The 17,182-nt window shown below is 45.2% G+C and overlaps 1 protein-coding gene across 1 annotated transcript in view; it reads right to left on the bottom strand.

Moving 5' to 3' along the window:
* LOC135235717 (1,4-alpha-glucan-branching enzyme-like) overlaps positions 1-17,182 on the bottom strand; it is a 114,784-nt gene that overhangs the window by 83,641 nt on the left and 13,961 nt on the right. Inside the window, 4 exon segments of the mRNA XM_064301503.1 lie at positions 1,441-1,576; positions 2,573-2,698; positions 7,023-7,138; positions 11,360-11,529. Of these exon segments, the coding sequence (XP_064157573.1) occupies positions 1,441-1,576; positions 2,573-2,698; positions 7,023-7,138; positions 11,360-11,529 (548 nt within the window).

Consider the following 17,182-nt stretch of genomic DNA (forward strand, 5'->3'; position numbering starts at 1 on the left):
TACATTTTTTTCTTTTTTGGTTTTTGCCGTGCAAGTCTCACAAAAAAAATCAAGCTCTGCAACAAAAGTTTCCTTTCGACTACATTTGAATACATTTGTTTCCAACTACACACAGGCTATTTAGTTCAAACCACTTCCACTTTATTGCAAAATATCTCTGCTGATATACCAGAAGCACAGATAGTAACACCAAAACAAGGACTGATACCAAGCGTTACAGTGAGACACATCCATCGAGCTTTTCTACATGTCTATTGCAATACGTTTTGCTAGCAAATTGTGGCTTTGTTGTTGTCACATTACAAATCTGTGTGGTCACGTTGCAAAACATGAACCTCTCGATTTGAAGTGAAGTAATTTTAAAGCTTCAGTATTGCTTTTAGACTTATCCTTCTCATTACTTTCCTTTTTCTCTCATTTTATGTAATCATTGTGTTTTTATATTTTTAAACTGGAATTTAATTGTCTTTGATGAATAAAGCACTTCGAATTGCCACTGCGTTTGCAAAGGTGCTGCGTGAATAAACGTGCCTTGCCTTGCCTTTGCTTAATGGAAGGTCGATAATTATTTTAAAACATTAATAACGGTCGTTGTGACAGCTGAGGAAGGAAGGGTGGATTACAGCCACTACAGATGATTCAGAATGCCGCTGCCCGACTCATCTACAACCTCCCCAAATTCTCCCACGTCACTCCTCTGCTGCGATCACTTCACTGGCTACCGGTCGCTGCCAGGATCCGATTCAAAGCCCTGACCCTTGCCTACACTGCCGCCAACAGGACAGCCCCCATCTACTTGCAGGACATGACTCAATTCTATGTGCCTGCTCGACCACTCCGCTCTGCGGCAGCAGGGCGTCTTGTAACCCCTCCCACCCGCCCAAAGGGATCACAGAGCTTCTCCACCCTAGCTCCCCAGTGGTGGAACGAACTCCCCGTCCCTCTCCGAACCTCTCCCTCACTATCCATCTTCCGCCGTGGCCTGAAGACTCATCTCTTCAGAATATATTTAGACTAACCACCACCACGCTGTATAAATATTTAAAAAAAAACAAAAAAAAAAAAACATTTTTTCTGTCACTTGTTACATGTTGCCCCATCCCTGCACTTCTTGGTAAATTGTATTTGTCCTAATACTGTAGCTTATTCTTCTGCCTAGTTGGCTTTGCAGATGTTAGACCAGGATAGTGTTCATTGTTCTCGGCTAGAAATAGCTGTACAAAATAAGTAATTGTACCTTACTGAACCCGTGTTCAGCAGTTGTCTACGATCATGAAAATGCACTTTTTGTATGTCGCTTTGGATAAAAGCGTCTGCCAAATGAATGTAATGTAATGTAATGGATTAATTCCGCCAGGTGAGTTCCTGCCCACACACACAGCAGTGCAGAAACGGGAGCGCGCGTTTCCTGACCCAGCTTCCTGTGGCCTCCTCACTCACCGAGGTCTTTGATCTTCGGCAGCACGTTGACGGTGAAGTTGGTGTAGGAGGCGACCTTGGCCTCCGGCGAGGCTATCCCCACGTGGGACTCGTAAATCCGCAGGCTCCTGGGCTTCTTGGGGCGCGGGTGAATGTGCTGCGGGACGCAGGAGACGGGGCGTGAACCCAAACCAAAAAAAGATTTAAAAAAAACAAAAACCCTGAGAAGGCCTGTGAATGTCAGGCTGGGTGCCGCTCTGCTTTGTATTAAAAAGTCAGGCCGTATTAAGAAAATCCACTTATGAACAAAAGAGATTACCGCCCCCCCACCCCCCCTCCTAAAATGAGATTACTCACCCGTACTTCTATCCTTTAACTCGTTATTAGAGATGTTCCACTTGCCAAATAAAAGCCTTTCCCTCGACATGCGCCTGCGAATAACGCAGACGACGGACAGGAAACAAAACCGCCGGGGCCGGAGCGCGGCGGGGACTCACGAGCGGGAACCCGCTCCTCGTTCTGAAGCGCGCGACGCCGCGGCTCAGCCGGCGAGCCGCGCGCAAACATTTACACAGGCAAGAGCGCTCGTCCGCAATTGGACCGCGCGTACACGGCACTTCAGAAAACACGCGGTTGGCGAGCACAACAATATCGCGATGCTTAACGGACAGAGCTCTGCTGAAAAGCCAGGGTAGGCGACCGTTACTGAGCAGCATGAGGCTCGGAATCGGTGAACAGGTATGGCTCGGCTCAATCTAATCCAGGCTGTTGGGTCCAGGCTTTCGTCTCAACCAAGCAGTTACACACCTGATTCTACTAATAGAGGTCCTTAGCTAAGACTCTAGTGGTCGATTAGAAGAATCGGGTGTGTAACTGTTGAAACAAAAGCTTGTACCCAAACTGGCCCTTTTTGGATAAGTCAGGTTAAGGACGCCTGACTTAGCTTTCGCATTTACTTGAAGTCTTATTTGGAAACCCACACGGACACGGGGAGAAGATGCAAACTCCACACAGAAAGTCCCAGGCCAGGAATCCAACTTGGGACCTTCATGCAGTGAGGTGACAGTGCTGTCCACAGCACCGTCTTGCTGAATTTGCATTGGTGTCCTGAATTAGCTCTTTTTTTGGACATGGTCGCTCTCTGTGCTCTTACCAGGTAGGGGTGAGGGGGGTCCCAGTGCACCCAGTCATAGATGACGGAATCTCCCGTCTTGGTCACGTATTTCGCCCAGGGAGAGATCCGATACAGTCGCTCCCCTGTTCTGGTGTGGACAACTACCTGGGGAGGGAAAGGGATGAAAAGGGCTCACATTACAATAAGGGCCTGAAGAAATATGACAAGAACAGAAGGTGTGTGTGTGTGTGTGTGCTTTTGTGCGTGTGTAGTCATGTTGAGAATATAATTTGAATGCAGTTGTATTCTCTAGCCACTGCAAGTCCTGTACTTAGTTAAACTTTTCAACAATGCTAACAGACTGTACAAAACTGCTTGGTCAAAGTATTTTACTGTCACACACTGTCACAAATTTAGCATGACTGATGCATCATCATTCACATAATCATAGACGCCATCATTTACTAAAGAGACATTTAAACAAAATGTGTACGGGAAAAGGTTCTGTAGAGCACAGGTGTGTGGACTTCAATGCTGCGTGTCTCGCTGGCGCACGTGTACTACCCGTACACACGAACCATGCCGATTGATTGTTGCGTCACCTTAACCGTTAACCGACTGAGACATTACGCCTTCTTCAGAGGCTTTACACAGACGTGTGAGCTGCGCTTTTACAAACAGGGAGCCACCGGGCGACAGCCGGCGTGAAATTTACAGAGGGGAAAAAATTAAATAAATAAATAAGTAATAGTATAGCTGTAAATCTGTAATATGCTAGCACAGAAGCAGGGGTATCGTAAGTCTTGCATCAGTTGGAATATTGAACAGAATGCTGACAGCACGTAAATCACACAGGGAATTACAGCACACGCATTTTCAACTGTACCCGACGTGAGCGGAGTTGAAAAATATGTCCAACTGGAAAAATGCAGAAAACAACAAAAATGTGGCTCGCAAAATACCATGTAGCATTGTCACAGTTCCATGAGCTATGAGCTGTAGCACCTATGTACCGACATGTTTTCCTAGCACAACGTTCCCTAAAGAAGCCATTTTATTTGCATTCCATCTCATCCAAGGCAATTTTCTGCCCATTTAGCAAATGGAACAGACACAGCTCCATTTACAAAGACTTATACTTTGAAAAAAAATCTATGAATCTTCTCTATACGGTTATTTCCTTACTCACTCTTTACGACACTGCAAACTTGGCGTCCCTGAGCCATTAATCATCTGCGTCTTATAAACAGCCAAACGAAAGAAAGAATCGTGAGAACGCCAGCGAACGAGGGCAAGACGGCACTGTTGCATGCTGGGAAAATGGGAACGAGTTGCATGATTTGGGTAATCAAAGGAAATGAGTGACAGGAGGAGGCAGCACAGGAGTGGGCCAGGTTTACAATGGGAATCTGAAGGACTCCTAAATAGCTCCTTTTAAAGATCAAACTTTCCTTATTTTTGTAAATGTCTGTCGTTACGGCCTCCCTCTGTGACATTGGATGTCTGGCGGAAAAAGATTGTTCCTCCTGAGCTCGTTCCCCAATCTTTCTCAGACTTAGACACAGCCCAAGCAAAACGTTAAAGGCCGTTTCCAAAGTAAAGCAGAGTCCATTTAAGTTTTTCCAGTGATCACTCAACAGTTATGACCCCCCACCCCACCCCACCCCCACCGCCCCTTCAGCCAAACAAACGAGAAAACGGGGGGAGGTTGGGACTGAATCGACACGGGAGTGTTTTACCCAGCGAGAGCGGACCCCCCTCCCGGCTCGTTTCTGTCCTCTGCACAAAGCGGAGGAATGATTTGGGAACGACGAGCCTAATTTTCGCTCCGCTACGAGGTGGCTAACGACCGGGCGACTCCCGCTGCCAGCCGGCTACCTGCGTCCCAGAATCCCGCGGTGCCGCTCATTAAGCCCCCCGTCACCTGCGGACACAAAGCCGGCCCCATCCCGCCAAGCTGTCTGACAGCCAATAGGAGGGCAGAAAAATGAGCTGAAGGAGAGCTGCACTGAGGCGAAAAAGATGTGAGCGTCGTCTGCAGAATGGATAAACAGATGTGGGCGCAGATCAGCAGCAGACAGACAGACTAGTACTGCACTGGTAGCTGGACGGAGTTATGGCTAGGCACGCTGGCCAGGCAGTCTGGCCGGCCAATCAGATTACACGTACATTCCAAAATTTTTTATTTAAAATTGGCATAAAAGCCAATAAAAGCACATGACCATAGTGTTCTTGCCATCATTGTTGAAAGGATTATACTCAAGCCAATTCAGTTTGAACCTTAGACTAATGCAACAGTCCCTTTATGAGAAACATTGTACAGGCCGGAATGTTCTATGTGCAGATATTTGGGCTGGAGTTCAGAAAGTGCAGGGTGAAGAACAGCTCCATGGATAGATCTCATCCAGACAGGCCCTTGAGCATCACAGAGCCCCCGGGCCCCACTGTAAATTCTGCCTGAACCGCATTTCTACACTTCATTGTTTACTTGCTCGAGAACACGGACAGTTTCACTGGTTAGATACTTCTCAGGAAGATTCAAAAGCAATACAAGGTGAACAAATTTTTAATCAGAAAAGTGCAGTACGAAATCTGACGGTTTAATGTCAGGTTGTCAGTGTTATCCTACGTGTGCCCTTTCTACTCCGAATGGGAGGAGTATTGTCAGAGCGATCATCTTCTCCAATGAGCATCATTCATTAAGACCTAAAAGCCCTCTGTGCTGCAGACATTTTCCATTTAATTAAAACTGTTTTCAGGTTTGTTTGGTTTTTTTTTTTTTTTTTGTCTTTTTCAGAAGATTAAATGAATTAGTCATTGTGTGACTGGCATTATATTCAATTTTTAAGGCAATTCATGTTTTTCATATAATAAGGTTTGTGTTTTGGACTAAATGTGTTTTGGACTAACTAAATGAATGACAAAAACAGTCTAGACTCATTTAGCAAAATGAGTGAAGTGTTGATATATTTTACAACAAAAACAACAATTTTTATTTGCTTAATGAAAATAAATAGCATCACTACTTGTGCAAAGTAGGTAATACACTCTCACAATAAACGTTCATTTTTAATATAATTTTAAAAAGTAACTGAGTATTTGTGTGTGAGTGAGTGAGTGTACAGTATACATGCATGCAAGTAGGCTATGTGTGTGCACATGCATATCTGTATGTGTTTGGGTGTGGGTTTGTGCATCTTCGTGTCTGTGAGCATGTCTGTGTGTGTCTGTGTTTATGTACATGCATGTGTGTGCACATGTGTGTGAGTGAGCATGTCTGTGTGGGTGTGTCTGTGTGTGCGTGCGTGCTTGTATGTGTACACACGTGTGCACGCACGTGTGTGTGTGTGAGTGAAAGGGCTGTTTGCAGAGGAGGCAGGAGAATACTGCACTGCTTGTGCACCTGTGTTTAAGCCAGACCCAGTTTCCTACATGGAGACCTGTGAGGCTCGATGCAAGGGCCAGCAAATCACACGCTGGCCCGGCAGTCTGACCAGCCAATCAGAAGGCCTGAAGGGCGAACAAAGGCGTAGCAGGTGCCATTGAGCCGGGCTGTTTCTTATCCCGAGGTTGACCTTTGCCAGAAAGATGAGCTGAGCTGAGCAGAGCTTTCAATGTCATGTATACTGCATAAACACTCTCAGTAGCCTACTCATCTAGAAATTGTGGAAAATACGTCTTGCCGCTTACAATCCGACAATACAAGCGGTCAAGTCAATTCGAAGAAAATAGGATTCCGAAGGTGTTAAATGCTTGGCTGAACGACTCTGCCTTCACAGTTATAAAAACACAAACAAAAAGGTCTTAATGCACTGTAATAAGGGTAATTTGGAACAAAATACTAAACTACATTTTGGTAAACACTACACACTGTTGCCTTAGTTATGCATTAGCTAATAAGGTGCCCATTTCGAAATGGCAAGAAGGGTTTGTTTTTTTTAGCAGCAATGCAAATTTGTAAAAATGTAACATTTGGCATGATCCTCGACACCAACTGTTGTTAAAGAACCGTGCCCTGGAGAACCACAGCAGTTGCACTGAGTGATTGGGCAGAGAGCATTCTGATTGGCCGAACCTCTCCCTCCCTGCATGAGGACGCCGCTGATTATTTAGCAGTGGCGCAGTCCAGAACTGGCTGCATGTCTGCACAAAGCGCTAGCACATTAGCCAGATACACCACCTAAAAGCCTGAGTGGCTGGGTAGCATAGTGGGTGGCAGTGTAGCACAAGGATTAAGAAACAGCACTTGGGACTCTGATGTTGTAGATCTGATTCTCAGGCGTGAAGACCTGTCTTGCCAACCAGTGGCACTGGTTCTTCAGTTAAATACCGGAGCGAAAAGAAAAACCGGGAACCGGATTTGGACTTGAGAGCCAGATTTGAGTACCCGTGAGCTAAAGACAGTGTGTCTGGTTCAGTGTAGCGTATTCACAGCTGTTGGCAGATGTCAGTCGTGTATAAAAAGGGAAGGTAGTAATAGAGGAGAAACCTTCAGCTTGGACAGGTGAGCCACGGCCGCTGACTTGTCCTCTTTCGGCGGGATGTACAGCTCCCATTTTCCGTATTCTTTTTTCTTGTATGGGTGAGAGAAATTGTCCCAGCCATCTGAGAGAACACACAAAGAGGAGGGTTAGGATTATTTTATCAATATTAGGCATTCGGCAGAGACACTCCAGAAATCATGTTTATAGACTGAAAAGCTAGCAGCAGCTGCTCATGTGTTAACCAGAGGAGGACAGGCTAGGAGTCCGAAAGTAAAAGTCCTGCCATGTGTTTCTCCCACCCATGAACTCAGCCAGCTGATTTTACACATTAATTCTCTCTCCTGGAAGAATTATGCTGATTTGCAAATCCAGGTAATTGGAACAAAATAGTGGGGATGACTTTTACCCTCCAAACCTTCATTTTCCACCTCTTAAGCTACATTAAGTTTGAGCGCATGTAAGCAACGTAGCTTGTATACGCAAATTTTCTAAAGGCCAGTTTGGCCACACGACACATTCAAATTCAGCTGCACATTATGTCTGTGTGGAAGACAAACATCATCAGAGCAGGGGAGGTCACTGAAAGAATTTTTTATTTATGTATTTATTTTTTTTTATTGGTCAACCCTTGCAAGCCGCAGATACACAAACGATTACCACGGTGACACATTCATTTCATGCTCTCATGAACTACGGGTTTCATTCTCCCTCTCACCATTTTCAGCAAATCTTGGTTTTTCACGGTTTTATTTCATATATTTCACACTGAGCTCATTTCCTGCTCCTCTCATTGCCATCTGCTACAAAAAGCACAGCTTCACACAGACAAACTCATTGGCTCACCTCAGCAATCAGACCGGTCAACGGTCAACGCATGGTCGCCGTGCAAACAGGAGAGTCACACACAAGGGGAAAATGAAAGAGGAAGAAAATGGGACAAAAACTCCGGGAAATGTGTTCTCCACTTCAGAGTCCTCCATCTTCAGCTTAAAAAACCTGATTATTTCTTTATTTAATTTTTTATTATCTTGCCCATTAAGACATCTCAGTTGGATTCCTGTTCAAGTGTCCATTAAGAGCCAATATCTTGTCTCTAAACTAAAAGGTACTGTGTGAGAAGTGGCCATTTCAACACTAGTGCCATCGTGCACATTGGTCCAAATACTGTGTCTGAATATCGGCTTCTTTTATCACAGGTGACGTTTCACCCCAGTTTTTGAGGTTTCTCATGCTGCACTGCCATTGCAGAAATAAAAAGGTTGTCAATCATCTGGTATCAGGCTGAACCAGGTCAATCTAGGGCTCATTTGCAAAACAGATTTTTTTTTTCAATCTGAAAGAACCAACTTCGGTGTCAAACACTATTTGAAATAATTTGACTCTTTAGAAACCAGTAAAAAAATAAATTAAAAAAAAAACTCCTGAAGATTAATGATACATTTCAAATAAACATCCACATCCGATATTTAGAATGGCATTCTTTTATAGGATTGCATGTTTTGGTTGGTAATATGATTTGTTGAAACTTCTCAGGGATCTGCAGAATAAAATTTTACCAGGACCTAAAGAGTCAACGAATCAATCTCTCTTTTCCTGTTGAGTAAGTCCCATTTTGTGGGAACACCCAAACACCCATGTTTAGATATATTGAATGGTGCCGAGCCCACAGTATTTATAACCGTTAAAATGAGCATCAGTCATAGCGGGCAGAAGCGTGAGGCTCTGAAATCATTGCAGAGCACTGCGGTGCTGACACACTGCATGATTCTCCATTTAAAAACCGGCAAGGCGTGTCACCTGCACTCCCATAATGCAGCAGTGTTCCAGTCAGTATGTGGCAGTGTGGGGGCTGCTGGGAGGCTGATCCCGGACGAGCCCCCACGGTCTAGAACAGGTTCTGAACACTTCCAGTGCCCACTGAGGCCAGAACCCACGCAGGGGGATGAAGGATCGTCTGTAGCGTCACCCTGGGTGGGGTAGGGTAGGGTAGGGTGGGGTGAGGTGGGGTTGGGCTGGGGGGGTTCGGCCAAGGTCTCATTGAGCTTCCTCCAACTCAGACTAGAACTCTGTGTGAAATGAAGTGACGCTACATCGTGTGCCTTGAGGGAGAGACCGCGCCCGCTCATCTTCATCCCTCTCGAATGGGCTTAGTGGGCGCCATGATGAGCGTGGTGGCGTGAGCGTGAGAGGGCACTCCACACCGGGAGAAAAAGTGAGGAAACGCTGCCGCACACCACCCCTACTCGCAGGAAATTCTATGTGAAGCTCTGCGTAGTAGCATGTACTGGCATCTGATCTACTGGACACCACAGTGCTGACTCTCCACACAGCAGCGTAGGACAATTCTGTGTGATTACATTCATCCAGTCTTTCCTAAGCCACAAAGCCAAGCGCAGATTCACCCCTTATTTAAAGAGAATCATAATAAATTTTTCAATATTGGCTAGTTAAGCTATAATTAAACAGCACAACAGAAACAAATTGGCCCCCATTTTACATGCAAAAAGAGAGTAATACACGCAGAGATGGGATAATTAATCCTAAGTATGATTCTGGTTTATTTGCTGTATCCGATGAAAATCAGATTTATCATAAAACCACCATCCTGCGGTTGGAATTACAGTAATGGATTTATGGAACAAACCCGCTACCGCACGGCTAGCAGGAGTGCAATTAACCCCACAATTTGGCGTGACCCAACATACAGAGCCCAATTTAAGTCTGGTAATGACGGCAAATCATTTTGTAGTGGTGCAGAGTGGAAACATCCTGTAAAAATTCAATTTCCACCTCGCCGTGCGGTTTCTGAAGCCATAGCCGAGAAGCGGTCAGGTATGACCGATGATAAAATACATATTTCTGCAGACTGTATAAAATCAATACACCAATTTAAGCTCATATGCCATCGCCAAGTACTACATGCATAATTTAAAGGCTTGGTCAGTGAATTGGGAGTAGCCCTCTCTGACCAAAGCATGAATTTTAAATGAAACACAGGCAGGGAGAACTAAGAGACATCGCTACTGCTAGCCGTATGGAACTCCACCTGCAACACAGTGAACGCAGCCTCACGAACCAGGTACCAATACATAAGAACCAGTGAATATATATATATGTATTATATAAAATCATTACCAGATTTAAATTGGGTTCTGTGTGAGTTGTGTATTTACAGGTACTGATTTATAGCTTCACTTTTAAGAATAATAAGAGGCAAAATCAAAAAGCCGAAAAATAAGAGAAGTCCTTGAACTTTTGTTAATGAATCCACACAGTGCTGAATGGGGGCACACAAACATATACACATACCAAAATATGCAGACATGCATAATCATTTATACTTTATTTTTTTTAGAGTAACCGTCCACTTGAGCAATCCTGGCTTCCTGTGTGTTTGGGATTGTTGTTCAGTTGGGCGTTTCACAAGTATTGCTTCACCTAACCGGGCGTTTCTGTGGTTTCCTGTGCGTTGCTCAGCGGCAAAAGCGCAGCAAACGGCAGCATCGCTCACGATACACGACGCTAAGCCGGCGAGAAGGCCAGAGGCGCTGTCGCAGTCAGGACTGAAGCGGGCAGAGTTAGAGTTCTATAGAATACTCCCATTAAAACACACGCCTTTGAGACTGCACACGCAGGATTTAACAGAACTGAGACACCAGTTAAAAAAAACAAAAAAAAAAAAAAACATGTGCTCCTTCTGCCAAACAGTGAGGAAACAAACGGGAGAGATGATACACCGGCTTGGCATCACAGCACCACGCTCTGAATCATTTATTAAAACCCCCAGATTTTATTTCATTTTGCTTCTTTGTTTTTTTATTTTTTTATTTCTTAAATATGGGACATATAAATGGTTAGCAGCCAGGAATGAGGTGCAGTTTCCTTGGCAACAAGAGCCTTTTAAGTGTTTTGGTTTAAAATGATTGTGCAATAATAATAATAATAGCTAGAAAGAATTCTCCATAGAGTGCAGACCTCTGCAAAGGAATAACAGTCTCCCACTTGCATGAGGGTGCAAAGCAAATGTCTTGACAATCCAGTAATTACTTTTCAAAATATCTTTGGCCTGATGGTGGCGCTAGAGGAAAAGTAATTAAAGAGAGGGTCATTAAAACAAATAGGTTTCTTCCTCTTGGGAACATGAATGCGCACAGCAAATATCATGGAAATCCGACCATTACTTTTCCAGAAATGTCCATCACAGACGGACAGACGGACGTCATTACAGAACCTCCTTGGCGGAGGTAATAATAAAAGAAATAAATGAATAAAAGAAAGAAAGGGAGAAAAGAAAAGAAAAGAAAGAACAGCTGAGGAGGGAAGATTTGTGGTAGGTACTCACTGAAATCTCCGGTCAGGAAGAGAGCCTCAGCAGCAGGGGCCCACTCTTTAAAGATCAGCCCGTTGTTCGCCTGCCGCTGCACCCCGAAACTCTGGTAGCTGCGTGTGAACTGATCAAAGCCGCTCTCGGCCTCCTCCAGCTGGAAAAGACACTTCTGGAACAGCGCATACCTTAAGAACACACAAAAACAAACACCATAACTGTTACTTTTCTTGTTCTTTTTTTTAAGTTTAAATAAAATAAATAGAAAACTAAGACTGCAAGCTGAGATCCACAACATGGCCCCTTTCCACTCCTATGCTATGGACTGTGGAGAGAAAAAACAAAGAGACAGGACGGAAGATTAATTGACTATGCACTTTCTATTCGGTGGGAATAGATGGGAATAAGTCGGGGAGGGAGAAGAAAGCACAGTTTAGCAAACTCGCACAGCTGGAAATCGGCAAGCTATTAAGCTCGGCATGATACCCCTTAAATTCAGCAGTTTTTTTTCTGCATGAACAGTCTGTTAAGTAAACAAAGCAAATGAATAAAAAAATCTGGTTATTCTACACAAGTTTAAGATAAGTCTGCTTTCAACAAAGATGAAACGCAGCTCCCACAAGACAGCGAGACTCTACTCAAAAATGCTCATTTACATGTGAAGCTAATTTCAGATGGATGTGATGGTAGCAGGATTGCACAATGGGTTTCAGAACTTTTGGCCTGACGATATCCAGGGAAAGCTTTTTTTTTGGTATGGCCTTTTTTTTGGTTCTGTCACTTCCCAACTTTTAAAAAATGTATTATTTTTTAAAGTGTCATCTGTTACGGTCAAAAGGGACAGTCCCATTGGGAAAGCTGACATAAATAAAAAACACAAGCTAGTCTAAATACGTTTATCAGAACTCCGATAGGATGTTGGAAATGTTTTGATAAAAAAGATGCACAATACCTCAGACCTACAGCTGCAAATAAATCTCCATTTCATGGAAAACCTTTTTTTTTTGTGTAACAGACAAGTCCACCAACCCATAGCTCAGTTATCAAAAAAAGAGAGAGCGAGAGAGAGAGTGAGAGAGAGCTGGTGTCTGCTTCAAAAGTACCATTTAAATAACCTGTCAAATTTGTCAGGTGAACTCGTGGCACATTTCAAGAGGGCCCGGTGCCGTCCGGCGCGTGTGAATGAAGACAGCAGCTCATTTCTGCTACCCTGAGACTGCAGGTTAAAGATAGGCCAGCGTTGCCATTTATCCTGCTGGAGCTTCCCACGCCAGCTGCCACCCCTGACGCATCCCCTCGTGTGGGCGGAGCCAGGTTTCCGACACGCGTCCGAATGAGCGCGCCCCCCGGCTACCTTACGGCGGGGTTCATCCGCGCGCGGGCGGGCGGGTCCGGCGATGACGGACGGCAGAGACAGCCGAGTTCGCGCGCCCGCGCCCGCGCGCGGCTGACCCCCGGGGGTCGCAGACGCACGGGGGCCCGGCGCGAGCCAGCATTCCGCCCAGACAGGCTCGTGAAACCGGACCGGCCGGACTCCATGCCGATGGTGTCACTTTACGGGCGAGGGCTGCTTGCCTGAGCCAGGGGTCTTTCCAGGGGAAAGGGGGAGGAGTCCAGATGACCTTCGAGTCAGGCCGAGTTGCCAGCGACCCGCTTGCAAACGTACAGAGAAAGATATGAAAGTTATTCCTGTTATTATTACAAATTAGTGGGGGGGGGGGGGGGGGGGTAGCTGAATGCCTTCCTGTTCTCAGGCTGCATTCTCTGCATAGACTCCAGTCCCTCAGCTGATTAGAATGAAGGGAGGGTGAGAGTTCCTCTGAAATTTTCCAGAGAAATCTCTTTGCTTTGTGCAAACAGAGTTTTTGCATGAAATAACAATATCAATGAGTGTGAAAAAAGCCCAACATATTTTCAGGGAGAGAGAGAGAGAGGGAATACAACTGTGCTCCTCAATCAGAGACACCAAAGGTGACTGGTAAGACAGGTTTCACGCAGTTTCAAACACAGACCTCAGCCCAATCGAAACTTTGTCCAACCTCCATTTAGATAGCAGTGACGCAGAGATTAGGCTAACCGCGTGCTACATGTTCTCCACCTCCCTGTTGGCTGATGCGGGGCTACATTTAGATAGCAGTGACGCAGAGATTAGGCTAACCTCGTGCTACACGTCCTCCACCTCCCTGTCGGCTGATGGGAGGCCTTGCTGCTAGCCTTGTCTTCTGCAATGAGTGTCCTCGTGTCTCTTCCCTTCGCTGGCTTCCAACTGTCGCTCACTTTGCTTCAAATTTCATAAGGCTTAAAGCTGACCGCTCGGTTCCCCCAACAGTACAATCCCACTTGCAATAATAACACCTTCTCCTGTAGACGATGAACTCAGGAGTAGCCTCTCTCTTATCCGTTCTTTCATTTCCAACCCAAATAACCTCAGTGGCAAAGGGGACAGCTTACCAACAACGTCTAAGCCAAGCGGCGTCTTTTGAAACACACTCTTCATAAAAACAGAACTGTACGCCCCAAAACACACGGTTTCCAAAGTTACCACTACTAAAATCGTATTCAATGCCCTCCATGTAGCAGTCTCATGGTAATAAACATATCTAATCTCCTCCATTTAAACCACAATGTTTCCAGCCCCCCCCCCCCCTCCCCAAAAGTTACTTTTTCCTGTTAGAATTTGAACTGGAGTGATGATAAATGGCTCACACTGTCAGTTCTGCCTGAGGGGAGAGCCCCCGTGGTGGTGATATATGAGTTTTTAAGCTGTCTACAAAAGGGCTGCTACGGGAGTGATTTCCTGGGGGAGATGCGCTGTGCTTTCCTTTCGCTGTGGACCCCAAGACAAACATAATTTGCATTACCATTGTTTGTTTGTCCAGTGCATTGGACTTATAAATGTTATACATTTGTAAATGACAAAAAAAATATATTTATATATACACATTTTAATGAGTAGGCAAGCAGTGGTGTGTTGCATTATGCAAATTCATTGTTAATGAATGGCTGTCTGATGAACAGGAACAGGAATCCCTGAACTTGAGTGCAAGCCAAAGTCATCGTGCGTTCTCGGTATGGCTAAATGGCCATTATTGCATCACTTACCGCCCCAAATGCTAATTCGCCCTTAATGGGTAATTCGTGCTTTAGTGACGTGGGTGTGCGCCGAGCGGGTTGGAGCCTTGACTGGCTGGAAGTGAAATGCTTCGTAGCAGCAGTCGCAGCCGCAGCATTTTATTGAAATTTCTTCGCCAGTTGCGCTTAAGTATTCAAATGACAAACAGTAAACCACATTGGACATGACAGATACACAAACACAGCACAACACAGCACAGCGCAGCACAGCTGTAATCTTTCAGGGAAGCCGGTCGGAAGAAGGGGGTTCCGCTATGCTTTGTTTTGGTTATGCCAGAGCCTCGTTACTGGAATAAGCAAAACGAATTTGCCCCACTTATTACTTCAAATAAGCTTTCTGTACTGGAGGTTTGCATGCTAACTCGCATCTCTGAACTCTGCTACGCATGCACATACGTACGCAGTGCACACACGTGCGTACATGTTTCGGAGTCATTCCAGGTCCTCTTTCCTCAACCTCGACCGAGCTGAATAACCATTCAGACCGTCACTACGCCATTATTGCTTTTGCTTATCCTACTTTTCTTTTAAAACAAAGTACTAAGATTTCGTTATTCCTTCCTTTACCTGTGATTGGCTGAACCCGACTCGCCGCGGCAGCGGAGCACGTTTTGTCCCCCACAGGACCGTTTGGCGCCAACAGCGATCACCTGCCGGCGTGTCACCCCCCCCCCGCCCCGCGAGGGTACGCCGCCGCCAAACGGTGGGCGCGCTCAGTGAGGGCGATCCAGTGCGGGCGCCACCTCTACCCGTGACCGCTAACCCTCGCAATTACGAGACTTTGAGTAACGGTGGGCCCCGGTCGGGGGCAACAGGGCAGCGCTTACTCAACGCATGGGGTCTGACCCACGGCCACCTGACAAAATTCACAGAATAATACAGAAGCGGCTGGAAACCGGCCAAAAGAAACAGGGGGACATGGTGTAAAACAGAGATCCCAGACTACGGCACTTAATTACCACAATTACCTGAGCGGGGCTAACAAAGGACCAGCCCTTTTAGCTTTTTAATTATAGTCATTTATATCAGCGGGATATCCCACAATGCAACAGAACACAACTATGCAGAGAGAGGAAGAAAAAAAAAGCCACCTCAGCAGCATGTAGTCCTCCCAAGGTGGAGATCGGGGACTTTAAGAGAGTCTGAACTTATTTCCAGAGACGGAGCAGAAATGGAGAAAGAGACCCATATCAAGGCCAGAACCGTGGAGTCCCAGGACTGGATCCTGTAAGCCGAGATGGAGTCTGGTCTAAACACGGTTAAGACAAGACCTTCACCTACTTTTTGAAAAATGAATAATTAACAGCTAACACCATAGCTTTCATTTATTCTTTTATCATCGTTATTATAAAGTTTTTACTCAAATAAATCTTTTATAATTCTTGTAAAGTAACCTTTAAAAACCTTTTGAAAATAAAAATATCTAATGCTCTTGCAGGTAACCTTTAAAAAAGATTGGATATTTTAACACCCAGTGTTTCCAGAAAGGTTTTTAAGTGTCTTCACCATTAAGAAAAACAATCTACAGTCTACATTTGGTAATGGTGAGAGAAGATTCATTTCATTCCTGAGGTTACAGTTAGATTAGATAACCAAAACTATGGAGCACTCACTACTTTTGGAAGTCCAAGCATGCTACAGGCTACTGGTCACTTTGCTGCAAGACAAATGTAGTGGCACCAAGCTGTGTGAGCAGATTATGAAAGTATCTTTGGAGAGGGAACTAGTCAACGCGAGATCAGAGTCTTGATTAAAGTCAGTATGTACCACATGAGTACAGATCGCAAGACCTGTTCTGAATTTTCCCTGCAGCAATTACAAGGGTAGACCGCAAATGAAGGTGCAGCTATTGACCAGGGCCCTGTCTCATGAAGCAGGATTACTGAGTTAGCTGGATAACTGCACTAAACCCAGGGATCGACTATGATAAACCAGAATAGCACCTAGAAATATACCGGATACCCTTTACAGAGGCCTACAGGGGGCTACAGACACTACTGCAGAGCCTGGCCTTACATGACAACACACTGGGCATCGTTAGAGGCTCACACACACACTGTCTGCTGCATCCAAGTGACCTTGGCCGTCCTCTGACTGTACGCCATAAAACCCCCAGTGGAACGGCATAGTCTCCGCCCTCACACAGAAAGTACCTCCCACGTTTGCCAACCCTCTGGCTACCGTTCATAAACTTTCCCTGGATGCGCAACTTGCTGTGTCACGTCTATATTTAAATGGGATCTGGCAGCCATTTTGTGCCTTGTGGACACCAGACAAAAATCACACTGCTGCAGGTTTTTAGAAAGTTAAACAGTTAGGCTAGTTATTTAAGCACCATGGCCGCCCATGGAGAGATCAATTAGCTCCCATTACTCATGCTCAAGTGCACAACAAAACAGGCGGGGGAGGGCCTTCACACCCTTGCATTGATTTAAGCTTCTTATTTAAAAAAAATATATATATATATATATATTTTATGTGTATATTTATTTATTTATTTTTATTTTTTTTAAACATTCAGGTAAAGACATCAGAAAAAACAAGGCACTCCAAAGTAAAACAGCCGTCTTGTCCTCTCCATTGTAGCCCTGAACACCATGGATCAGCACTCCACACGTCCCTGGAGCTACATTAACACTTGAAGCCACTTAAAATGCGACACAAAAAACAGGTAACTGAGTGGTGTGGAGCGGAGCATTTGTCCTTTGA

The sequence above is a fragment of the Anguilla rostrata genome, chromosome 12 (genome assembly GCF_018555375.3).
Source record: "Anguilla rostrata isolate EN2019 chromosome 12, ASM1855537v3, whole genome shotgun sequence".
Taxonomy (NCBI): Eukaryota; Metazoa; Chordata; class Actinopteri; order Anguilliformes; family Anguillidae; genus Anguilla; species Anguilla rostrata.